The sequence below is a fragment of the Melanostigma gelatinosum genome (genome assembly GCF_949748355.1).
Source record: "Melanostigma gelatinosum genome assembly, chromosome: 1".
Classification (NCBI taxonomy): domain Eukaryota; kingdom Metazoa; phylum Chordata; class Actinopteri; order Perciformes; family Zoarcidae; genus Melanostigma; species Melanostigma gelatinosum.
In genome coordinates this window covers 16,271,331-16,298,747 of record NC_136634.1, presented here as the reverse complement: position 1 = coordinate 16,298,747, position 27,417 = coordinate 16,271,331, and the positions used below count along the sequence as shown (strand labels likewise).

Sequence of the window (27,417 nt, the reverse complement as noted above, 5' to 3'; positions counted from 1 at the left end):
GCCAACCATTTCCTCCTCACTGCGTAACAGATATCACATGCGGACTCAGAGCTGCAGCGCCTTTAAACCTCTATAGCTTCCGCTGGGTCATTGTCACCGTACTAAAGCAGTCTGCACGGCACCGGTAAATACACCAAACCAAATGGCCTCCATCTGAAAGCAGTTTCCACTCTTCTGGCTTGGTTTTGTAAGTATTTTTTGTTTCCCCAGTGAGTTTATTTGCATTCATGTGAGTTTGTGGCAAGTTAATTGGGTTTGGTTGAAGACTCAGTGGTGTTGATCTGAGTCCATATATTTACGAGTGTCTATATCTGTGTGTGTAGGTGTGTGTGTGTATGTGTGTGTGTGTGTGGCTGGCTGCAGAGGTCAGTCAAGGAGGAATCCATCATACTCAGCTGCTGTGCTGTTCCTTCAGGACAGCTCCTGACCCATGGCGGACACGGTGGAGATGAGATTCACATAAGGGTAAAATGTGACGTTTACCACTTTGACTGGTTTCTGTAGAAGAGATTTTCATCTCTACCAGGGGCTGCATAGACAACGTGTACAGGGCATCTACAGAAGCATGTAGGTATTGAGGAACCTTTTTTTGAATTTAGTTTCCAGCGTATGCACGTTTATCGTTTTGGAAATGTCACTTGGGAGATTTAGCAGCACCAGAAAGGTCAGATCACCTGTTTGATGTTGTACTGATGGATATTCCATTGTCTGTGTATGTGGGCATGACATATTTGCATTTTGGTAATTTCGTTGTAGTTTAATTCCCTCAATATTATTAGAATTTACTGTCAAAAAGCAATTCATACCTGAAGTTTGTTTTGATGTGGAGGAAGATTATGTTGTTTCCTAGTTGTAAAGTTTTATAAAAAGACATATATATGTATATATACACACACACTACCACTTTTGATCTGCAGCATAGCGCACTGTCAGGACATCAAAAGCCTATGAATGTCATTAGACAAGTCTCCAGACTGCACTAGCCTTTGAAGTACATTAATACAAAGCTCCATCGGAGTCTTTGGAAATCCCACCAATCCTTCATGAGGTATCTGGAGTCATTAGGCACAGGAAGGCCGGGCTGACATATCGGCCAGGGCATAAAAGGAATTAGTCAAATCTAAGGCCTGCAGCTTCTCATTAGAGAAGGCTGCACAGAGACGGACTCAATTACCATCTCTGACACAGTAGACCCGGGCAAGACTAATGGCTTTGGTCCAAGAATGACCTAAGCCAGGCCACAACTTCCTGGCCCCCTCCCCTCTCTTCTGCTCTCCCCTGTTGAACATATCTGAGGGTAAAAATGGGTTTTCTGCTTCTCATTCCTGAGGAGCAGGGGCCCTCTTTCGTCTTTGTTGTTCATTGAACACGTGAAAATAATTCATTTTGTAGCCTAGAGCTTCTGCCAAGCCATGGTTGACAGGGAAGCAGAATTAAGGCAATTAACATGGGTTTTGCATTTGATTTTGGCTGCCGAGACTGCCTCTGTAAACAGCAGGCGGGACCAGGTGATTAGTTCCTGTGAAGATAAGCCTCCCCTGGGGCCCGTCCAAGAGAGGATTACCCTATATATAGTGTGCATACACACGGCACCGTATACATACACAAACACACACATACACACCGACTCTACTAGAGAAGAAAGAGAAAACGCATGGGGAATCAAACAGAGGGCACACTTGAAGAAAGAGGCTGAAAGCTCAAGGGGTGAAGCCTTGTTTGTGACATAACAGAGGAGGAGTCATGTCTCCTCCGCACATTAACTTCCTGCTTCTGCATCACTTCGCCTCTTCAAATGACCCCTGCCTGCCTTGACCCTTTTATCATCCAGTTAACACAGAGACTAATTCTTTGGATTCGGCTCCATTAAACGAGCAGCTTTTCAGGTATGTACTGATGGAAAATTCAATGTCAATATCAAGGGGTCTTGGGTCAAAGCTCTGAAATGAATTGTGACAAATAGGCAATTATTTCAAGTCAGCCGAACTGAGATTGATCTTATTTGTTCATTTATGCACTCGCCTGCAGGAGTAGCCTCAAGTGCATGACAGCTTTTACATCACAAGATTGGAGTTTCACCAGAGAGGTTGCTAAATCACACGTGTGTCCTTGTGAGCGAACACGCAACGTTCGGTGAAGATAATTCCGTTGGCACCGTCACTTATACTGTATGTCTGGTGCGAAGAGAAGGGCGGGTCACATCAGTCCCTTGTACATTCTCTCCACGGACAGGGCTGGATGTCAGTGTAACTGACGGTTTATCGGCCTGCTAGTATCGCTCCGTCATGCCTGGCCATGTCCGTGTGCTCTGACAATGAGCTCACTGGAATAAGACACATCGTGGCGTGCAAAAATCTCCATGGCACGTCTATAGCATGCAAAGAATCTGTCAAATTACGATCAATAACACACACACCGCTATATTACATTCAGAGGGGGAAAGAAAATTCCGTGCACTCTGCATATAACTGAAATGTCACACTCTGCGGCGCCTCAATTATGATTGGGAGTCTCACTTCAGCAAATTGGGAGTTTCATGAGCCAGCATTTCTCGGACTCTGAGTTTTACCCCTGACCTGTAAAGCAATCCTTAATCCCTGTGTTGTGTAATAGAAGGAGAAAAGGAGTCTCTGTGATCCTAAAGATGAATCTAATCCTGCAGATAAATGCATCAGCAGCAACGCTGTGCTTCTAAAACTGATTTTACCCACAATGCTATGAAGACAAGTTTGCATATTCATCACACAGGACACTGAATGCTTACGTAATCACGCTTGGCACGCAAAAGAGAGAAACGAGGAAAGACAAATGTCGGTGATTGCAATCAAAAAGTGTGTCCAGTCAAAATAACCATTTGACTTATGATTAGATGCTTGGAAAATTGCAGCCAATTACAGCATCTGTGGGGGGCTGGATTTCACCCCACAGAGAGGAGGCCGGAGCGCATGGTCCAGCTGCTGTTTACAGTAGAGACGCTGCGATAATAAATCTACCAAAACTGGTTTACAATTAAAAGGAATTTAATCCTACTGAAGCAAATACAATTATACAGTGAAGTACACTACTTCTATGGAATATGAAACAATAAAACGAACCAAAAACCCTCGTGCAAAAAAACTCATCTTTAGCTCCTCAGCCCGTAAACATCTGTGTCCGCCGAGAGCCACCGCAAGAAGAGAAAAACAGACTTAAAATAAAACCTCCCACATCCGGTTTGAAACCCCTCCCCTTTTGTCTATCTCAATTCCTATTGGCTAACTTCCAGGAACCAGGTGCACTCTGTAATCGCCTGTCTAAAAGTCTCTCTGTCCCTACGGTCTTAATACATTCAATGAATGTCTGTTGTGGCTTAACCCTTCTATGATAAACATTCCATATAAAAGATAAGACTTTGCAACTTTTGGCAAAAGCTTCATGTCTCAAATTCTCCATCTAGCTACTAATTCTAGAACACTTTATGCTTATCTTAATGACGCATTTCCAAAACACTTATGATTATGACTAATTATGAATTCTTAAATATGAATCATTAAAGACTTTTATTATAACTTCTAAACACACAGTTCTACACTCAACTTTCTTACACATCAAAGGCTGGTGGATGGAGTTGGGCCGCTCACTGGACCGATGAACCTGCCAGAACTGCATCACAATCACAAAACAATGATGCACGAAGCTAAAGGGACGTTTGCACCAACGTTTACTGCTGCATAGTCATCACCGCACGCATTTGGCAGCTGATATGTACAATTGTCCTACGCAGATGATAAAACGTTAGGCAGTATTGAAAATAGACAAGCAAAGAAGTGCAAATCCATCAATCTCTTTTCAAACACCAAACATTACATATTCTACGGTTACTCCTTTGTTTTCCTTAATCTACTCCCATGGAATCAGACAGACGGTACTTGGCAAACCAAGACATCGTGTTCACGGTAAGATTAGGCGAGGCCGGCAAAGAATACCGGCAGCGGTATTGGTAGACAGCATTGCTCTACAAAGTTTAAATATTTCGACTTTTTGCAGTTCTCCGGAATTTACAACCAGATGTCACGTAGCTCCCTCACACTGGAAAAAGTTGTTCAAGTTTGCAATAGAATATCAAGAGAAAGTGGCATTTTGTATCTATATTACTGTGAATTACTGGAAAAAGTACATCAAATATTACACAAAATAACCAGTTTTCAGTCTTCTGTCTACAATCCTCATTCCTCTGTGGCCGATCCAGACTGGAAACAGCCAAACAGTGAGAGAGCTTTGAGTTGAGTAGAGGATATTGAGTCCATTTTCAGCGGCATCGTCATCTCAGTACCTCAAATCAAATCACAGTCATATGAAGAACCAAATATAGAAAAACACACACACCACCTATATTCTCACCTGGTTAGAGAAACACACAGAGAATAGGTGTCCCTAATGCTATCTGTGTTTTCTCTGTGGGTGTCTGCTGACCTTTATGGTGGTGTTTGTTTGGTTTGACAGCAGGATGCTGGAATTTCAGCCCAAAATAGCCTGTCATTGTCCACGCTGGCTGTGAGACAGAGCACAGCAAATGACGGCGGATCACGGGGGACAGCGGGGGGGGGGGGGGGGGGGAGCCAGCTGTCAGCCTGCCAGTGTCCGTCCCTGTCTGACAGACAGAGAGAGAGCGGGTCGCTCTCCTCTCAGAGGACACCGTAGAGGAAGGTAGAAGAGGGGAATCCAAGGTGACGGGATAAAAAGGAGCAAATGTGTACAAAATGATCCGTAACTCTAACTGGGTCCCCATGCAAAGTTCAGATCCTCCAAAGTCTGCATTCCAAGATATAGATCACGTACAGTTTATAGTCAACTTCAGGGTCAAGCATTTGTAAAAGCTCAAAACCTCAACTCAAGAGACGTCCAGCCCGCTGCTGACAGCTCGTACTCTGCAAGACTTTCAATTTCAAATGTTCAACACGAATCATGTAAAATAAATCGAAGTAATTGCAGTCTACTGTGAGAGTCTTGCACTATGACCTGCAAAGCAACCTAGGATGGGTTTCTTCCAGCTATAACATGGAGGCAAGTTAAATTGCCTTGAATCTGGGTATATCCAAAAGCCGAACTGCGCTCAAAGTACACAAATAAAAGTTTCCACAGTGATAGAATGAACATGTTAGTAGCAGAACATCCTCTGCAGTTATTTGGACTAAAGAGCAACAAGAAACAGAATGGGTGTGGCAACTGTAACCATCACGTTCATCGTGGACTTTCTTTCTGTGGATACAGCTCCTGAGATGGGACACATCTTGAGTTCAGTAGCCTATTTAAAGTGTTTTAAAGTACCTAAAGCTTGTGATTGTTATTTAATTCGTATTGAAACAAGATGTTGGTGGTGCACATATTACATAGTGAGGACGAATCAAACGTGGCCAGACTGTCAAGCTGCTGATACATGAGCCGACAAACCTTTACTTGTTCTGGGCAGACATCATCAGTGGAGAGCTTTTGCATCTGATTCTATCATCTTTCATCAGTAAAGTTACTTGATTTCGATAAAATATACAAACAATGTCACATGTGATCGGTTCCCGCGGTGGGATGCTGCAGCTTCAATATCTGGGCATGTACAGTGAGTGACTGTCAATTATTCTAAACTGTAAAACAATAGAATCAGTGAAGGAGAGAGGAGCCGTTTGAATTGATGAGTGGGACAAATTAAGTCTTGAAGTTCCATCTCTTCTCCAGTAAAACTGCAGTAAGTTTACAATGTTTCTGCCTGACAGTCGACTGTAAAACTTGACAGTAAAAGGTAAATCTCCTGTCCTCCAGTACAGTGGGTATGTGTATGTGCACTGTAAAGATACACTGAGAGACTGCAGCAGTCTTAAAAAAACAGTCTCTCTCTGGGCTTCCCTCGAAAACAAACGTGTCAGCACATCTGAAGTCACCCTTGCCTTTAGCTATGGCTCTGCAGACAGTTCTAATCAATGTCGAGCACAAACTGTCCTCGTGGTTACCTCCACTGGGAATAACGAGAGATACCATACAATGTACTCAGCAAACACTATATTAGGTGAAAAGCGAGCATGTCATATATTCACAAGTGGACAAAGTGGCTATGTATTCTCAAAACAACTCTCTTCAGTAAATAAGCAGATTCTTCCAAGACGGAGGTTTTAATGTGAGGCGACCATCAGAAATTATTACTTTAACAGCTCAGGGATGTTCAAGGAGCAACCTGTTTGTGCACTTTCTGAAGATCAGTTCTGTTTTTGAATAAAGGGTTGGAAATTAATGCTTTTTTTAAAAAAAAAATTTTCCGATTAATCGAAAAAATAATCACCCGATTAATCGATTATTAAAATAATCGTTAGTTGCAGCCCGACTGCGTAATGTGTTGTTCCATTTGACTGATAAATAATGAAACAGACTCCACCAAATGCTTCCAGTAATTAAGGGTCGGTAATTCATTCTGCCCGAATGAAATGATTGGACGGTCTTTTTACAGTCACAGAGAGACACAGCTGCAGGGTTTGTTGTCAATATTTCAACAAAGATAACAAAATCCTTGCTTTAAAGCCGCTCTGTTTTATCACACTCTGAAACTTGACTCCAGTCATGTGGCTTTGTTTACCAGCGATGGGAAACCAAAGCAGAGCTGGCCCTCCTTAATCCCTGGCCTTCTCTGTGCGACTGTGGCTGGAAGCATATCAACCATGTCAGCCGGCGCAAACACACAACATTCTCTTTCTCCCGTCCCTGTTCCAAAGACACGACAAAGGTAAGCTTGGACGGAGAGGTTTATTGGGCTCAACCAGCCACAGTGGAGAAATACAAAGCATAATAGGCAGGAGACAATGGGATTCTGTCTCCCCGTTCAAAGGGGGAAATGAGCCGAATAGTCCGTCTCTGGTTCTGAATGAAAGAAATCCGACCACCTGGCCAGTGTGTGTGTGTGTGTGTGTGGCCTGGTAACACAGAGCAGGCAATGGAGCGCACATTTGTGTTGATTGAGGAGATACTTAAGTGGCTACGTCAGGTGGCTAACTGAGCCGTATAGAGTCAGGGGAGTGTGTACTCTTTGCATACAAGACTCTGGAAAAACAAAGTAACGCAGATAGTAGCTTTGATAGTGTTGTCGCAGTTGTGGCGGGCGAGCGGGTGAACTAAGCCCTGAGCTGTTCCGCTTGGAGAGCATCACAGCAACAAGTAAAGCATCAAGGTTTCTTCCAAAACTCCTCACAGAAGCAAGACACGGGCTGTCAGAGCTCAGTGTGATTACGTATTCAAGATAAATGGTAGAAAGTACATGTCAGCAGGATGTTAATCCAAATGCACGAGTCATTTGAATGCTTAAACGCATGAAAACAAGCTTAAACGCACTTCTGCATTGTGTTGGTGCATGTATCAAAAGGGAAGTGGTCCCATTGTACAGAGTGACAGACAAGAACCAGACCAGCTGAACATCTTCAATGTAATTTCAGGCTGCACAGCCCAATACCATCAATTTGCCTTGTTCGTTACTGGATTGCAACATTCCATCATCAGCGGGTCGCGTGGCAAAATCTTACATTACATAATGGCACTGATTTATGTCTTGCAGCGTTGCATGCGAGTGCAAGGCTGCAGAGCGCAAAACAAAGTCTGTAAGCATCCTCTGAAAGAGAGTTGGCCCACAAAAAGTGGTCTTTACTGGATTCAATAACTCGTTATTACCACGGGACAGAGGCCGTACGTGTACTGGAACACAGGTTTTGAACACTTTTATTTGTTTTGAGCTAAAGCAAATAAAAGAACTACAACAACCATTTTATCAACCAAAAGCACACCGATATAAAGTTCAAAAAGAAGGCAAACTAGGAGTGACACTTGATAAGATGAAACATTGAGGAACTTTCTCAGGCTGTGCATCTAACCCACATATTTCTGGAGAATTGTAAAATGTAATACAGACGGTGGAAGTCTTTTTAGTCTTGAAATCTGCTTGTGCCAGCTGATACACGATCCTGTGTATTGCACGGCTCATTGAGTATGTAAAGCTACAACATAATATCTACATCTTGTTGAGTATTACAGCCAGAGTCATCGGTAGACTGAACCCGCTGATCTGCAAGGCTCACATATCCCATTAGGTGGTTTTATAATCCAAATTGTGAACTGCAGTCATTTTGGACGCTGTTGTGGAAATGTATTAAATGAATGAATCCGTTGTTGAGTGTTAATGTGAGTTCATTGCTTACAGCATGCATAACGATGTGTGTGGCTCCTTGGATCCACATGACACTGTGCAGGGGCTGAACTGCACTCACATATATACAGCTAGAATATTAACCAATAGCAATGTCCTATTAAAGGACAAAAGAGGCTGGTAATAGCAATGATATATAACTTGCATACTGGCCTGGGCACCAATACAGCACAGGGACACACAAACACAGAGAGTCTTGTTGACATTATTTTTAACCTGGTCAAGCTAAGCGCCAATAAAAGCTAAGCGCTAATAAAAGGCTGAAGCACAATTTGTTCATTCAAAGCTGACAACACATCAGCAACACTGAAGAAACTACTGCAGGAAAATGTCGGACAACAATCATGTGCACATCTTTTGCTCCAAAAGAGCAAACGGGGGCGGGGTTTGGCAGCCAACACTAAATCCCTGTTCCACACCTAATATTTACACTTCACTTGCACTGACACAAACATATTCATGCGCACATGCTTGCCATGAACAAGCAACAGGTGTTACTAATGACCTATCAAAGTGTCCCAGTAAGCCACGACCGACCGTGTGACAGTGAGCCAGCATCCACAGAGTCAGAACCCTGAAACCAAAGCAGCTAAATGTAAATCACCAACCATCATTATTCATACCGCTTACTCCTGAGCCTTTGCTACTGTGCCATGTCAAAACATCTCCCAGAAAGGACCTGTGTGGTACCTGGAGCATCGTAGAGCTTGTGTAGGTATGCCCATTCAATGCACCTGCTATACCAGTTTAACACATTAGTGTTACTCACTATACTGTAGATGTGGCAAAAACAAAATTGCTTGTTTACACTTTAGAAAAGGTCCCATAAGACAAAATAATAAAAAAGTACATTTAACATTTTACCTGAAAGCATTCTATCTAATTAGGTTAACAAGCCTTAAAGGTGCAGATGGTTTACATATACGAAGAGTTACTGTGTTGAACATCTGTACAGTCAACATTCAGAGTCAATTGATATATATATATATATTTTAATGTTTCATGTTCCTTCTACTTTATCATGATGTTCACACATCATTCGAGGGCGCTTACCTCTGAATCACTGATTATTACGCACGTGTTTCGCATTACCTGTGATTGTCCACAGGCCATCGGTGAAATGGACAATACGTGTGTTTTTTTTCAGCAAACTGCAATGACCAGAGATGTCACTGACTGGGATACCGGCCCAAAACTACAGCTGCATAAAAAAAAAAGGAGCACTAATGCAAACTGGCTGTCCTCTCCTGTACAAGTGTCCTCCACTAGGGCCCCAGCTGCCGTGGCGGGACCGGAGCACAGATTGACTTGTCAACAGTGTCCTGTCAACAACCTCTCGGTCATAACCTAACCTGGAGGAGATATAACCCCATCTCAGTAAAACATACAGCTGATGGATATGGCACGGAGGTCGTCTGTAGCAAAACTACCCTCAAGTGAAGCGGACATGCATCCATTCGACATGCACGAAACAATATGAAACTGATGCCCCAAGCTGCTTCAAATCCCAAATTTCCAGACCAAAAAAAACAGAAACCCGTTCAGTCGATGGAAATGAAAAGTCGGATAACTTATCTTTATTTTATAGAAGTTGCTCCACTACGTTTTAGCTTAGGCAACTCGTCGATGAAAAGAAAGCAACAACATGGAAACAGTGTAGCTTTAGCCGACCATACAGAGCTCACTTCAAAAGATTCTACATCGCCCCCCCCCTCCACCCTCCTCCTTCCTCTAACCCACCCCGCGTACTGAAGCGTGTCGGCGCCGTGACAACAACAGTAGTTTCCGTGTGCTTTAAAAAAAAAACTTACCAACTGTTCTTGAGCCTGACCCAGAACCAAGCAGAAGGTACCAGATCCACATCCTACGGGCTCCTTTCCCCCCCTTGCTGTCCCGCCCCGCCGCGGGGCCGAAAACTGGGGGCAAAGAAGGAACAAAAAAAAAAAAACTTATCCGACACAGCTCTGCTCCTGCCTGTCGTAGCCTACTTCTCAAGTTCAACTTTTTATTTTTTTCTTCCGGCAAAACTAGGAGAACATTACGCGTGAGAGCGGTGGGTTCGCGTCGGGACATAAGTAGTCCGGTTCGGTGAGTGGGAGGGCGCACAGGCTGGAGCTGGAAGGGGCTTGGGGGGGGGGGGGGGGGGGGAGGCAGGCAGGCAGGCTGGGGAGACGGTCGCTCGTGTGTTGGTGCTGCGAGAGGCGGAGTCGGAGGAGGCAGAGAGCCGGAGAGCAGAGGTCGCCCAGTCCGGGACAGTGGTTCTCAAACTGCGGGCGAGGGACCGCTAACGGTCCACCACGGGCAAAACCAGGAGTTGTTTGATTGCACCGTTACTCCGGTCTCAGCAAAGTTCTGTTATCTCCCCTGCAGATATTCAGCAGAGACGGGCGAAACATGCATGAAAATGGGTGACAGATAGCGAGGACAGAACCTCCATCTCCAAAATGAGGGTCAAAGCTCACTGATATGGTTTCCTTGATATGGAATAAAGATATGAGCAGCTCTGGGCAAGGACTCATTTAGTCCTGAATTACTGATCGAACTTTGCATGGGGTTATTGTTTCTAAAACTAAAAGACGAATAAAAAGAGTGAAAGAACCACAAAGAGGCAGCATTAAATATTAATATTAGATCAATTTGAAATCCCATTGTGAGGATGCTTATAATGAAAACCACCCCCCTCAATTGCTAGACCTATAAATAATGAAGTAGGCTAGGCCTACAAATGATCTCTGTAACACAAACTGGCTTAAGAAATATCATGCAAACCTATCTGATTATGGGACACGATACATATTATGTGGTCTTACATTACACTGTACCTTGCAGCAGTGTATCACATGTGATCGATGTGTCTGTTGTTCTGTCACGAGGGACTTTGTGTCTCGAGCACACAGAGATATGAAATGATAAATGAATACGATTCCAAAGGAGGAGTCACAGCCATGGTGCCCGGACATTGTTGATCCCAGTTAAGCCTCCAGAGATTTCCTGTAGATCCTCCTCAGTCGTCACCTGCAATCCAGAGTTTTCCTCTTTGGTTCCTTTTACGCAACCGTTTTATTGTTCATCCAACAATTGGACATTGATGACAGATGCTGTGTGCTTACGTCATAGGAGTTACTTTCAGCTCCAACATTCTAAAGTCCTTCCAAAATGCTTCACCTACAAATATTGGATAAAATCGAACACAAATAGTGGGCCAGGATAATGTTAGCTTCACTTACAAGTAAACTAAAGCAGGCTGTGAAATAAGCTGTATCCCACAACATGAAAAACGTCTGTGGGGCAGCCAAACAGTCAACTATAACAACAAATGATGCCGTCTAACAGTTAAGAAAGGTTAAAGGCAACAGCTTACCATCGTTTTTCATTTGAAGACTCCTCTTGATAAATGATGCTGAGACAAAGTAACAATTGGAAAACACTGAAAATTCAATACAAAGTAGTAGGGAGTTTTGAAAGCCTGGCTTGTCAGACCATCTTTTTTTTTTTTGGCTGCACAACAAACATAATTTGGCAATTGCATAGACATCCTGTTCACTTTATTACCAGCCCCAGGATGGAAGGATTACAAGTGTCCCCTTTATCTCTGTGTTTCTATGTATGGGAGGTAAATCCATAACTTCTTATATTCCATCTTGACAACACAAGGGGTGGGGTAAAACAGCGCTGTCATTTAACTTTTACATTTTCTCCACCACCATTCAATCCTCCTGCCTTGTGGCTTGTACGGGAAAATATTTACACATTACAGAAATATTTACAGTTCACCAGAATGTACCACACCAAGGGGAGACAGGGAGAGGGGTGGGAACGACAGGAGGCTTCACCTATCAAACCTCTCGCCTCTTTATCACAGAACTGCAGCTGTGTGCAGACAGACAACCTTGCTTCAAACAAACCGCCCTTTCGATAGCACGCTAACCTGGGGGCCTGCGATTGGGATGAGTCCCAATATCAGACTCCTCCAGCTCACTTTATATTCATCCACACAATGCCTTATCGAGCCAAAGCCTCATGCAGACTCAAACTCCAGTGGAGGGCATTGGCATGTCGCTGGAATCTGTTAAAACTTTGTCAAAGATTCCAGCTTGATATAGCTGCTGCAAGGGCCTGTTGTCCTCATATACCTCCATCGTTGCCTGTGGGGCCTTATGTATTTCATTTTATTATGAGTCCCGATGTGAGACGCCTATGCATGTGCGCTGCGTCACCGCTCTTGAAGCGGCTACAGTCGGCAGATATGAATATCTCAATGAGCTCACGAAAGCCGACGCAAGTCTCCTCAGCACAAATCCTGCATGTCAACACTAATAAAACAAAATGCTTGCTGAGGAGGAAGATGATTTGTCAGTCAATGTCAAATGGATTTCATTTTGCTCCCCTGGAGTTATCATTAATGCCAATGCTGAGCTGTTTCACAAATGATACAGCCTGATCCATGAACCACGACGGTATAATCTGTTTTGCGCGTGACGAGGGGGGGGGGGGGCTGCAAATAAATTGTGGAAATGGGCTCAACTTCCTGATTGACGCAGTTTTTCAGTAATGCCCATCAATTAGTTTAGGCTATCTATAAACAGCTCAGACCTAATTAGCCGCTGGCCAACAAATGGACTCATTAGGGGACATTAAACTCTAATATGAAGGTTCTTATTGACTTAATCGCAGGAGAACCCAATTAGTGGCGAAATTTGGAAAATGACTTTGAGGTAGTGAGACAATCTGATTGGCAAAGAGGGGGGGGGGGGGGGGGGGAGCGTCGCAACCTGGGATGACTTTGCCTGTGGGTGAGTGGTGGCATTGAGAGAAAGAGAGAGATTCAGCCGGAGATGTAGCGAGAGGTAAGGGAATGTGTAACAGGCGCAGCACAAAAGGGAGTCTGTGTGAGCGTGTGCTTGGGTGGGTGCGGAGAGAGAAAACAACACTCACAGACTGGTAGGGAAGCAGAATGAGTCAGGAAGCCGGCGGCAAAGAAAGAGTATTCAGGGATGGATGAGGAAAGAGTGAGATGAAGAAGGTGCGAGTATAAAGAGGTGAGAAAAAAATCAGGGGAGATATTGGAATAGAAAGAGATGGCAAACGAGAGGAGGAATGAATTTGAACAAAACGTTATGTTACTGAACATTTAATGCAAGCTGTAGGGCATGCTAAATGTAAATATACTGTAACTACTGCCAACACGGGTTGCTGAGTTCACTGTCACCGAGAGCTCTGCTAATATGTCACGAAATCTAATGCGAGTGCAAAATGTAGAGCAATAACACAACTCATGAGAGCTTCAGGATGACATGTCCTTGTTCATGTCAGACTGCCATCAAGGTAGCTGCGATATGCCAAGGCCCTTTTAGAGGACTGGCTCATTCTCTGGTGCGAGTCTCTTGACATTCATCTTACATTTCATAACCAGCGTACCAACGTGAAGGACATCTCTGTTTGTGAGTGAGTGTGTGAGTCAGAAAGCAGCAGAGAGAGGACAAACAGAGGGGAGGACACATCGAGGTTCTGCTGGTCAAGCAAGGAGTTGTCTTTAGTGGCGACTATACAGAGCAAAACACACCTCTCCCTACACGACACACACACACACACACACACACACGCACACAGGCTTATGTGACCAATCATATTGAACCACATGCACAAACACACTTATCCGTTCTTGCAGAATTGCAGAATTTTGCCCACACTCATGCTCACCCAGAGTCTCCTTCATGCTCCTTCAAAGGCATTAATTGAATAATCCTTCAATTATGTGACCAACGCCTGGTTCCATGGACATTCGTTAGCAAAGCTGACGTTCAGCCTGGCAGCGCTGCGGGGACATCAGATAGGCATCAACAATTGAATCAGAGGGAGACAGAAAGGGTAATGTGTGTGTGTGTGTGTGTGTGTGTGTGTGTGTGTGGCTGTCAATCTATAAGGCCCAGGCAGAGAATCAAACGAGGAACAGATATTGATTTGGGATTTCAGAGGCGGTGGCCGAGAGCAATTTGAGGGAGAAGCGCCTGCAGCATCAACAATTACTTTCTTAATTAAGCTAGACACAATGATGTACAGATTGGGATGGGTTACACAGCAAATTGTAAAATACAAGGGTGATAACAAGTATGGTAAATATAGCATTAGCATAGCATTATTGCAGTGGAAGATGCCGGCATGTGACTATCAAAGAATAAGATCAACCCCTATTTCAGTAAATGTAAATAGCTATAGGTTAATGGTAAAATTGATTAAAAACCACAGAGTAAAGGTAATAAAGGACACTCATTATACCAATCTATTAGCAATCTATTCTCACTTACACATAATTAGTAGACAACTGCGAGCACTCATCTAGGTTTCATTCCTCAGATTGTGTCCCTCTTTGCAAAATAGAATAAACTGTTGTTTGTTCAATCGTAGGTGTCACTCTATATGATGAAATTATTGGCAATTTTGTTGAAACGATGGTTGATGAGAGAGAGCAGATACTCCGGGGGCGGTACGTCACAATGAGACTGTCTTCTGTGAGGCTCCGTCTAGGCATCGAGGTGCACTGAGCATCATGCAGCTGGTGAGAATGTCATGCGTTGTGCAGGTATGAGGTCATAAACCATAGTATTGGATGAATTGAAATGCTGACCTGATGATGTCATTAAAGGAATAGTCAGGGGATCACAAAGTCGTCACATATGGGGGAGCACAAATGCCTGCACCAAACTTCATGGCAGCTAACTATTGAGCCATCTCACTCTGAACTGTCAACTTGTTGTTTGACGCAACATGAAAAGTGGGACCACGGTAGACTGTGTGACAGTCCATATCGGTGATGTGAAGATACTTTATAGAGATAAAAAAAAGTATATGTGATAAGGAATCAACTTTGACCTGCTGGTGGCGCTAGATGGAAAATTAGGGGAGCACCAAAGTCATGGGCGAACCTGAGTATATGCAATGCAACATCCCATTCAACAGCTGTTGGGCCAATTCACACAAAACCATGATTGTTAACCTCAAGGTGGCACTAAAGGAAAAGCCAGGCGATAAGCAGAGTCTTCAGTATTCATCCCATGAGGGCCATGAATGTCTCTACTGAATTTATTGTCAATCCATGTGATTTGGCCAAATAGTTCAGTGTGGACCAAAGAGGTGGGCCAGCTGTTCAACACTGCCAACCGTCGTGATTGGTGGACGTAGCATGACGTAGTGCTGCAAACCCCCTGAGGGAGGAGAGGCCCATTCGTTTAACATCAACAAAGTCATTTCCCAGAATTGAATTAAACTCAACAAAGCATTAAGAAAACTGTCTGAGAACGTAAAACAATAATTCTCATTCATTCCATCCGTACAATTCATCCATTGAGTGCCTCCTTGCTGCATAATGTCCACCTCTTCAATTGTATATTTTGTCCTCTGCCAATCACATTAAAGTCAGTGACTCTGGTTATCAAAGGCAACATTACAGCAAAATGAGATTCAACAGAATAAAAGAACTGAACCGATTACATTCAGAGTCACTCCCCATTGTGCACTAGTCTGGGCACACGTGACCAACTTAACAGACAAAATCCAATCAAATATTGAAGAAGAGTAGGAGTGGGGGTATCACAGAGAGTGAGCGAGAGACAGGGGAGGAAAACGAAGGACAGGAGAGAGCATCAGGGCCAGAAGGTCATGTGATGGAGTGAGGCCAGGATGAAAAGAGGCACCAGTGCTCCCAGCAGGCTTGCCCTGTTTCATAGCAATCATTCTGGCTCGGCCCGCTGCTCACACCCGCAGGCTGCCTTCGTTTAGTCAACCACCAACTGTCGCAGGTGGTTTTTTTTTTTTTTTTTTTCACGGGCTAAAGTTGGCCGCTCACATGCCCCATGGCCCTATTCTGCACTCTTCATCAGATTGCATGGTGCCCCGGGCCATATTGTGTGTTGGATAAAATAACCCAGATTTGCAGGAAGGTGACATTGAGAGCAACTTTGGGAAGATTACAGAAGTGCTGTGTGTCTACGAGGTGAACAAATATGCACAGCGCCGGTGAGTGAGGGACACGTTTGAGCTATTGGAGTGCGAATTAGAATCGAAGGAGCAGCGGACAGCTATTGAGAACAAAAGAAAGTTGGAGCAAACAGGGAAGAAATAATTGGTTCACACATAAGATTCAGCAGTCAAGCACATGAATATGGATGGGTGTGTGAAAATGGTGTTAGGAGGAAAGTGAGCATGAAATATCTTAACCAAACTGAAAGTTATGGGCGTTAAGAGAGGTTTTGTCAAGGACGTGACAGAGTGAGACAGAACACCGGGGAGGTAGCAGCACTGCCTGAAGGCTTCTGGACAGAAATAGATTGTTTATGTCTGGGTGCAGCTCGAGCACGGAGGAAGTTTGTATCTGAAGGGTCAGCACAGCGAAGGGCTTACTTGACAGGCGGGACCAGTACGATCTGCTAGACTCAGGCATATTAAGCACCACCACCACTGGATTATAACTCACTCCCGGCTGCTCTGGGCTCTGATTGGAGAGAGGAGGGAAAATAAGGGGAAGGGCAAGAGGGTGGCAGGGGAGCTTGCTGAGAACTGGCCCTTTGATCACAGGGTGGAAGAATTACCAGCTCAATGCCCACTGCTGCTGGGCCCCGACCGCAAAGCCCCATGGGAAGTGTTCATCTTTAAAATATCAACACCTTTGTTGCTGCACAACTGTTAGTCATTTCTTGGCATGCACACAGACAGAAATGCGCACAGATACACGCACACACACAAGCTAATAAATGTTTTTTGTTATGTTGCCTGGCCTTGGGCGAACTCTTGTTAGAGGCAAGGGGCGGAGGAGCTATGGGGCTGTGACACACAGTGACATGGGGGGGATACCAGTCGATACAAACATGCACACACACACACACAGCCAGTACTGACTCACTGACGAAAATAGGTCGTCATCAGAAGCAGCTGAACAACAGACATCCTTCGAGGTGTGACGGCAACGTGATTCACCTATAAATGAGTCCACCGACACACACACAGGACATGGACTCAAAACACACTGCAACGTCATGTCATGGGAATGAATGCGCAGGTCATAGAAAGTTTCTAAGCAGTATTGGGTCGCATATCTCCCAGTTACCTCGAGCATGCCCGAAGCCTATACCCTGCTGGCTGGTACAGAGGTGTGTGTGTGTGTGTGTGTGTGTGTGTGTGTGTGTGTGTGTGTGGGCCGATGGGAGTTTCCCACCTGCTATTTGGAGGGAGGAAATGTGAGCATGGAATGAGCATAGCTTTGATTATTTCTAATCCTCAGAGGAGGAGGGGTGGGCACCTCAGTGTATCGGCAGGGGAAGGGCCAAATCCAGAATGTAGACAGAAGAGGGCGTGTCGGTGCATGTTTGTGTGCAACAGCTTAACTACACACACTTGAAATGATCATTTATGAGCTTGAAGTGTTTGTGATGATGTGTTTTTTTCTTTTTAGGAAGGTGGAGAGCGATCCATCCCCCATCACATTTGATGGGGCGACTAACCTATGGAGTGGTCTCACCGACGTCACGATCTCCTTAGTTACGAGGTCGGTCGGCCATGTTGGAGTACATACAGAACCTACATGGCGGCGCGTAAGCAAGGAAGTGCGGCGAAAATACCATACTTTGAATCACTGGATAGTGCATCAAAGGTTCGTTACCTGGCCAAATTGAAGGTTATTGGTAACTTGGATCCCTATACGATGAGTGCAGATGGTTTCAGTGCCGATCCTACTTATCTTCCATCGGTAAACTACGCCAACATCTAACGTATCTCGGGAACACCCCCAGTCCTTACACGAAAGACGAGCTGGAGTGCTACAAAGGGCTCGACGCTTATAATCAGTTTGTCAGTGGATGGGTCCGAGACGTCAAAGCAACGGTCGTCGAGAATTCTCATCTAGTCATTGGAAGGGTACATATATACAGATCTGGTCCGATATTTAGCAATATTCAATGTTTACTCAGTGCAAACAGACACGTGTGTTTGTTTACATTGTACATGCACGTCATTGTGTGCGTGTGTGTAGGAATTCACTTTAAACTAACCCCTAACTTCATCCCCCCCCACACATATATATATATACATACATATATATATGATCTGACGTTAAACTCATATCAAGCATTGCTGAGGCTGCATCTCTGTGTTTCGCCTGTTGTACACGCTCGACACGTCTCTGGTACCGACTGCTGTCACGGGCCGATGAAGCTTCGGTAACCTTCTCATGTAAAAGTTTAATTTATATTTCCTTTATTAAATACTGTTAACAAACGAATTTGTAAATAAAATCACTGACCACTTATAAAGTGATCCGCACATACTCTAGTGTACGCCAAATTCCATTCCTTTATATCTCGAGAGATGCGTGACAGCCATTTCTCGCGACGTCGCTTGGATAGTTCCTTCGTGTCATTTCCTTGATGTTTAATGACCGCTGGCAAAGGAAAGAATGATTTATTGTCTCTATCAGCTCTGCTGCCACAACCAAAGACAGCACAAAAGTTCACCACCGATAGGTTATGCGACTCAGCCGTGCATGCCAGTGGCTTTGTGTGTACTCCAACATGGCCGACAGCTAAACTGTGACGTCACACGAGACCACTCCATTGCTAAAGTGCCTTCAGGACCCAGCATGTTCTGTAAATGTCAGTTGGGAGCGGAAAGCGCTGGCCCTCCGTCTTTGTCTCCCGGCGGATCATTTAATTGAGAAAGTCTCGTTGAACACCATTGCTGGTGGCGCCTGGGCTCAGACACATGCTGAGCCTGACCTTTCATCACGAGAACAATTAACAGGAACACCGGCTGCTCGTTTAATCAGCCATTTGTTTTTCATCATTATCTTGATGGCCACCCATATATCATGGTCAAATTCAAACTCTGTTCTCCGAGTTGTGGCCTCCAGTGTGGCGAGGTGGAGACAGGGTTAAATGAGCATCCTCATTCAGAGGCTTACCGCATCTCCTCAAAAGGAACAGAAAGATGTTAAATATGAGCGAGAGAAGAAAGTTTTATTGTGTCCACTCATTACTCCCTAAATCACACACACAGCTTCCATGAGGATTCAGTGCAAATATGACTCAAGTGCAGTGCGAATAAACAAATATCAGCTCTCAGAAACAAACAAACTGGTTATTTCTTCTCCTCTGAGTTATTACGCAACGCTCTCAGCGAGTGTGTTTTGCATGCACATTGGTGCCATCTTTCTGCCCATTATCTGCCACGCAGGCATGGTAATGGAGATAGAGCGGCCACGTGTGAAGGGATTACATACATTTTCAGAGGCCGACCTTTGAGGCTGCAGTTGTTCTCAAGTGATATATATATATATAGTGTGCGCACAAGAGAGAGGAAGCACACAACAGATGGGAGAGAGTTGCCGGTGCAAATATTTATGTGAAATGGCACGAGCACATTGACGGCTGCGTGTTTGGTATTCCACCCGCAGAGATCGCAAGGCCACTCTGAAACAGTCCAAGTTACCTTTGGGACAGCTCCAGCTCGCACGTCACCCTTGTATTGTGCGAGACCCTGCGGGGGCACTCAGAAGGGTGGTTAAAATTGGAACACATTCATCTCAATCCCCTGCCTGCCAGCACTAATTGATGTTGGCAGAGACGACAATGACAATGACATCGAAGAAAGACAGGATTTGGGGCCCCTGTGGCGTATGTGGACATGAGTGAAAAATGCAAACACATTTAATTCCTTTGTGCTACCTTGTGTATTATTCATGATACCATTTCAACAACAGCCTCCTCTTAGCCTTGAACGCAAAGCTCACTTCCCAGCATTGTTTCACAGTAGCCCTGATGTGTCAGTCTGCTGCAGAGCAGAATTACTTTTCATTCTGCTCCATCTCCACATTGTCTGCCCTTTATTATAAGCCCCATGTCCAATTTCCTCTACTAGAAATAAAATATGCATCAATAATGCTCAAGGATGATTGAATACGGACTCCTAGGCTACCTAGAAACGTGGACGCCTCGCTGGAAATTGAATACAAGTGATTCGAAAGCCCCTTGAATGCTATACCACCTGTATTCATGCTAGGAGCTCTATCTACACATCGTAAAACATTTTCTGTCGGCAATAGAATTGTGAACCAGGTGAAGAAACGGCCTCGTATCCTGTTTACAGTTTTCGTTTCTCTACGTTTGTATGCCTTTCAAACAGCACCCCAGTTCACACACTACTTGTGATGCGTCTCTCTGCCTGCCGTCTTCTTCTGCAGAAAAACATCACCCCTCGAGACCACACCTTTATTCTGACACATCTACTACAATTTGCCGTTCCAGTTTCGGAGAAATCCGTCAAGAATGGCAAGCCAAAAAAAAACAACCTTTAAAACTTTAATTTCTCCTCTTGTGTCTCATACTTTTAACAATTTAGTGAACCAATGTCTACAGGGAGTCTGTGGGCTACGGCACAAGCCATCGAGGCATTCCATCTGACATTGTACGGTATTGATTGTAGTCTCTTAGAAGCAGCATCAGGAGCAAACTCTAGATTTATATGCAGCGGAAGTGTTGAGGTACGTTCAGTGTTTCCCGTTGAACAGAGGTCATGAGCACATACCTGCAACTGTTGCTTCTATATGTGTAGTTACCTGAGAGTAGAAGTGTAGCAGCACCAAAGGAAACAGGAAACCGAGAGGCGTTAAGAGTGTGGCTACGACAGAGAAGGAGGTCCAACAGTTTTAACGAAATGAATGTTGTAAATCTTTTTCTTTAATCAGTTCCAAACAACGTCTAGAACTCTCATTGAGGGAGAGAATGCTGTTTTAAAATACAAGATAGTTAATGTTTTATCATCACTGCATCCAATCAGGATCAGATTTTTAAGATGCTTGTCATCATGATTAAGCAGTCACCATGGGGGGTCTGCTGAAGAAAACACTTTGTTGAGGCAGGAAGTACAAGGACATGTCGGTGAAGAACTAAATGGATACAATCATGACCACTGTACAATATTCCTTCTGATATTGACATTCCCTGTTCTAAACCGTGAATTAATTCATGCTCACTAAAGTCAGGTTTCTGTTTTGTATTGTGCCTGTTTTCATCATATAAATTAAAGTGGCAGTGTGACTTCATTAGAGGACACAAGGCCACAAGGCCGTAGACTTTAGTCAAGCAAATGCACACCATGTTTGTGACATTACCAAAAGCAGGCACACAGTATATGTACCTGGCAGCGAGCAGGCTTCAAAAGATGCGTGAGCTCCCCATGTTCCATACCAGGAGTTTGGTGGATTCCTCCTGATTGACGGAACAAGTAAATGTACATTTCAATAGGCTGTTTCACACCAGAGTGGTACAATTGTACTGTAGAATGTGAAAAAGAACAGGCTTTCTGACCTGAGGATGGTTAGAATAGAGAAAGATACTCCACCACAATCCTCCTACATCACTTTCTTAAATGTATTTCTACGACATCCTTTGGGCCCACTTCTACGACTGCCAAAAAAAAAGCTCTACTTCTGGCAGCAACTCGTACAACCTTGAAATAAAAAAACTCAAGCAACACCTGCTACGCTATACTTCATTAGTCACTGTGAGGAAATGTGTCCTCTGCATTTGACCCATTTAGCAACAGCGGGCAGCTGTGTTGCAGCCTCAAGGAACCAAGTCAGCTCTAAGGCCGGTATGTTCGTCAAGTGAACCCGCTGAAGAACATGTTAGTTACATTAGATAGTCACATGTACGTATTTTAGGACGGGAGGAAAACTCCACCCCCACTGAGCCACCTTGCCAGGTTTTGGCCTTAATCAGATGAAATCGCTGCGGCTTCATTTGTCATCTTTACGATTGCCTCCCTTCTCCACTCACCTTGCCAGTCAGTAAAGTTCTGCCAAAACGTCTGACACATAAATATCAACTGTGGCTTAGGTACACTTCACCAAGGTGTGTCAAGCATTCCTTTTATTGAATCAACCTGAATCATGTTTAATGTCTTATATACGAATGGACAACTGATTTCACTGGTTTCCTTTGATTTATTTCGGATGATTTCACAGCCTCTCTGGTCTCTTCTAGAACAGCTTGATGAATGGAGGCCACTGACACCAAGCTTCCACCAGAGGGAAAGATATTTGTACAACAGCAGGAGTTTAAGTCGTCCACTCTTGTGTGTGTGTGAGAGTCTACAAATTATGCAAAGTGATGGCATTTGAGCTCCCTGTATTAGAGTGAAGAGAAACAAATAAAGTGAATGGATAACATGGTGCCCCGGCTGTAATCTAAAGGTCATCACAATATTGTACAAACCTTTTTTTCCAAACTACTGGTGAGCTATAGCGCAAAAAAAAGCATGTACACTGAATTCATAGTGTATCTGCAGTATAATCTGGCAAACCCAATGAGGAGAGCAGTACAAGTTTGATGTGAGACAATGTCCCTGATAAAACTGCTAATGCTATCCACCTCATCAAACATGGAGGCGTGCATCTAATCTCGTAGCCTCGGGACAGACCTGGAGGCCAGACGGCTGCACCCTTCCTCACCTCGGACCAGGCCAGAGCAATTACTACCGCTGCTTCACACGCAGACCTGTGTCACCAACGCAATTAACAAGCTCCGGAGGAACCTGGGCAACGAGAAAAGGGACAGACTGTGTACACAGCATGAATGATGAGAGGCATGAGCAAGGATGGAGAGCGTGGAGGAGACGGAGGGGGAAAACAGGAGTGGAGCCAGCCAAGATGACAGGTTCCTTTGAGGGGTTAGTGTAGGCGGACGTCAAACTCATCTCGAGGATTTTAAACACAACGTTTTCAGATGTCGTACGCATGCAGACATATTTGTGTCAACAGAGAAATGTAATATTCCTTTTCTGATATTACAATATAGACATATTGTTTTCTCTTCCACGTACCTTTGGGCAGAGATTTTTGGAGAGCGAGCTTGCAAAGGCTGTATTTTTCCTCCCACTTCTTTACATTCTATATTCATCCTTTTGGTGAGAATGATTCATCACAGCTGTGACAGAGAGAGTATAATGTGTTACAGCTCCCAGAAGGAACAGCCGTAGGTGTTATGTAGGCGGCATGTTTTTATTCAGAGGCACGTTCCATTATCGGCTGGAGGAAACCGAGCATCCCGGCTCCTTTCCACACTGCATCCACGCCATCATCATCTTTATCACTTTGCATGTCTCCCCATTGCACCTTTAAGTTTAAACTCTAATCATTATTCTAAACCCTGGTACTGCTGCTCTTTTCGTCACAGTACCTCAGTATTCTTTCCCTATCCTACTCTACAATTCTTTCACTTGTCCAAGTAGGATGCTCAGACGGGAAACGATTGCACGGAATTCAGAGACAGAAGCCCGAAGGTGTGTTTGCTGACTCGGGGATGTAAGAGTGATGGGAGCTGTCGAGCGGCGAGATGGATTCCTTGGCCATCTCGTCTCCACCAAGGTCATTGTTCATAAGCTAGGGCTGCCAGACAGCTGTCTGTACCTGTGCCACGTCTGACAGATGCCCGTTGTAAGTCAGTCTGGAATGGTCCCACGATCTGCGGCACCTTCTGGCCGGATGGATCTCATGTGAGCCGAAACTCGACGACTGAAGAGATTGATGTATTTCCCATTAGCGTTTTTCAGAGGTGCTACAGCCCTTTGTGGAACACATTCCTTTGAAATGGAGTAAAACTTGAGCTGTAAATTAGAGTTGGGATTAAAAATGCGAACAAAAACGCAAAGAGCCCTTCCGTGCATCGAGTGATGTCATTTTCTTTGGGTTATGTGCATCTTATGCATGCGTCGTTTTCCAATAAGTCTTTTTTTTCTTTGCTCCCTACCTCCCATTTTGTATCCAAAATGCATAATAAACACATTGGAAACCCACATAAGGAACACCATGAGCGATGTCGTGTATTGTAATAGTCATGCCTGTTTCAGTGAGTGGTTGAACCCAAGGCAAACAGTGGAAAATGTAAAAATCGGGGCTAGCATCTCTTAACTGATGCCTATTTCTTTTGTGTTTGTGTGTGTGAGGCAAAGGGGAAAGACGTATAAGAAAGCGCAATTACTGCGAGACAAGCAATACATTCTCTTCAAAGGTACAAGAGGTTTGGGCCTCTGCAAATAAACTGTCATTTCTTTACAGGCTAATACACATCCTCGCAAATACTTAAACACACACACACACACACACACTTACATCTCAGGGCAATGTGTGTTCTGTATGTATGAGACATCTCATATTTCTCTTCCAGCCCTTGCATGCTAATAAACAGAAGTCATGGTGGAGCTGCTCTATTACCGTGAATCCACAGACACCAACTGTCTTATGAATGATGGCAGAGAGGAATAGGCTCTATTAAAGGCGGCAATCAAAGCTGCATGACCACTAGCAAGCATGTCACGTAGCTAATTCAATCTCACAACCCATGAAGCAATTAATTCATGTCAATACAGTCTTTTTTGTTTTTGTTTTTTTGCCCACCAGGAAAGCGTAGGTCTTACAGCTGGTGCTTGTGTTGATTGTGCCTCTGTGTGAACACACACTCAGTGAAGTGAACCTGGAAGAGCAGGTGTAATTGGGTGTGACAAAGAAGGGAACTTGGTGGTCTCCCTGGCTAAATTAGATCAGACAATCTCCTCCTCTCCATTACCTCCCCATACAACGGGCACTTTATCCCCCATCAGGTCTGTTATTATCTCTATGATCATGCCAGACTCCACGTCGGAGGTGACGCAGATGACGGGGTAATGATTATTCTCCGAAACCAGCCTCTCTTTGATTTGGGGGGGGGGGGGAAGGGATAGAAAAGGGAGACGGCTGACAGAGAAAGAGAGGGCCAGCCTGACAGCTTTTTCAATCAAATTAGCCTCAGAAACACTAAAACACACACAAGAGAAAAAAAAATAAATCTCTAAAAGGGTTTGAGTGCTCTGGTGCTTGGTCAGTCAGCAGTGGCTTAGTGAATGCAGAGGATCAATGCCTCACGCGCTAAACCATTACGCCCCATTATTTCTGTAAAGGGAAACTCACCAGAGAACGCAAACCCAGATGCGTTACCAGATAGCAATGGCCACCGGCGAAATGAGTTTCTCACAGTCAATATCTCGATGTGGAGAGATCAAACATGCTGAAAAAAAAGAAGCATCCTTGGCTTGATGAAGCTCTGGTAGACAGCAGGAGTGAAGCAAAGTGAGAAAGAAAAACAAGCAGCGTCGAGACAAAGGCTTTCTGATTGAGGCTGCGAGCTGATGGAAGTGGGTTCTGGCTTCGTAGGGATAAAACCAGTCTACATTTAAATGCCTCTGTGGAGACGCAGAGACGCAAAGAGCTCTCCCGCTCCATCAACCCCCCTTTGTTTCCAAACCTACTATTCCCAGTCCTGTCTGGATGAGCTCCTGCTTTGCATTTCGATGAAGGAGAAGTAGAAGTCCTCCCCTCCTCGAATCCCGTCTTTACAGCACTTCATCTCTCCTCCTGTCTCCATCCATCGTCGCATGCCTGCGAGGTTTTCTGATATCCGCGTCTTGGATGACTGATGGTTTTCAGGTGTCTGCAGTGTTTTTTTGCAGGAGAAAAAAATAATACAGGAATTGTTCCTAAAGTGAAAATATGAATGTCCTCTTCAACATCCAATCTAAGAAACTGGCTGTTTATTTATAGATTCAAGACAAAGAAAATAGACAAATAAAAACCAGAGGAAATATCAGACAGTCAGACTTGTGCCTGTTGTTACACGAGAATAAAGACGGAGCCCTTTGGAGTCACTTCAATAGGCTGTTGACACACAGACATTTCCCCTGGGTGGGTACACAACTCTCAGTGCAACGCTACAGCACAGTGAAGTCATGTTGTTGTCAAACATGTCCCACATATGATGGGTGACACCACTTTCAATTTCGAAATAAAGGCAACAGGATCAATCACGTTAAAAACAAACTGCTGACACGGACAGACTTGCGGCGGTACGTCATGAATGAAAGCCACGGCTGAGTGGGTCAAGGTAGAGAGTGCGTACACTCGTCTGGATTGCAATCTGTCATACCCTGCAGATTGGCCGGGAGTAATGAGCCTTTACATTACAGTGCATAGAGAGCTGATACTGCTGGAGTGCTATTTTGAACATGGAATTACAGTTCGATTTTCACCTAACAAAGACTCAGCAACATTCGCCAATCGATAGGCGTCAAAATGTCCCCCGCTTCGCATAGATCTGACAAGCACACAAGGAAGTGCGCTCGAATCAACAAGCATAAAGAATCAGCGGTTAGGGCAGAGGGGTGAAGGGAACAGGATGATGGAGAGTACAACATTATAAAACAAAAGCGAGGGACACTTAGGTTGGTTTTTTTTTGTTTTCTTTTTTGTCAACATTAAAAACACAACACCTAAAACACCGTTGTAATATTCTCTCGATGACGTAAGGCATTGTGGCATCTGACAAAAGTTCCCTTTTTACACCCAAGGATTGTTCGAATGTTTGTCAAAACGACAGAAACAAAATGATATTGTGCACAAATGAAGTGTGAAGAGAACCGGCGCGACAGAATTTCCCATTTCTGACATCTGTCGGGCTCAACAGATGCTCGGCTGCCTGCTCGGGCTCCTCTCTGAGTCAGCCGGGCTCACCAGTAAGCCAAGGATCCGACTGGCTGCGGACATTGAGCCTGATGGTAATCGATTGCACGCACCTTGTGTGCTTCAATTAAAGAAAGTTAGTTGCTCGTGAGGAATTTCAAAAAAAAAAAAAAGTTCAGACACAGAAAAGACGTGGCCATCCATATTTGTCACATCGACCCCTCTTCAAGGCCAGCTCACTGCCAGCAGGCATGGCGGGGAGGGGGGGGGGGGGAAGGGGTAGAAAAGGGAGACGGCTGACAGAGAAAGAGAGGGCCAGCCTGACAGCTCAGCTGACGGCTGGCTGAAGTAGACATTGAAGGACGGGTGAATGTAGTAGGAGTCTGGTCTGCTGGTATCAGGGGGCGTGGCCCATGGAGGGTCCAGAATCATTGTCGTCAAAGTCCCGTGGGCCTATGGGGTGTGCCCTCGGCTCTGGTAGCCTGGAAAAAAAGAAAAAGGACAAAGACAAATGATACCCTTTTCCCACCAAAATAAGTGTGTACATGTGGTTTTGTTATAAGAAAACCCCACTAAGACTTCAGACTCTCCTTCAAACTCAAATCAGAGCTGGTGATTGTTGAGGAAAGACTCCCAAAGAAGGTTTTGATGAGATTTACAATGACCAGAG

At 44.5% G+C, this 27,417-nt stretch overlaps 2 protein-coding genes across 2 annotated transcripts in view; both read right to left on the bottom strand.

Moving 5' to 3' along the window:
• Nucleotides 1–10,275, bottom strand: part of ldlrad3 (low density lipoprotein receptor class A domain containing 3) — a 68,216-nt gene extending 57,941 nt beyond the window's left edge. Inside the window, exon 1 of the mRNA XM_079279110.1 lies at nt 10,024–10,275. Coding sequence (XP_079135236.1) covers nt 10,024–10,075 — 52 coding nt within the window. The 5' untranslated portion in view covers nt 10,076–10,275. The remainder of the gene's footprint in view (nt 1–10,023) is intronic.
• Nucleotides 10,276–25,823: 15,548 nt separating this feature from the next.
• Nucleotides 25,824–27,417, bottom strand: part of trim44 (tripartite motif containing 44) — a 39,824-nt gene continuing 38,230 nt past the window's right edge. Inside the window, exon 6 of the mRNA XM_079279333.1 lies at nt 25,824–27,229. Coding sequence (XP_079135459.1) covers nt 27,145–27,229 — 85 coding nt within the window. The 3' untranslated portion in view covers nt 25,824–27,144. The remainder of the gene's footprint in view (nt 27,230–27,417) is intronic.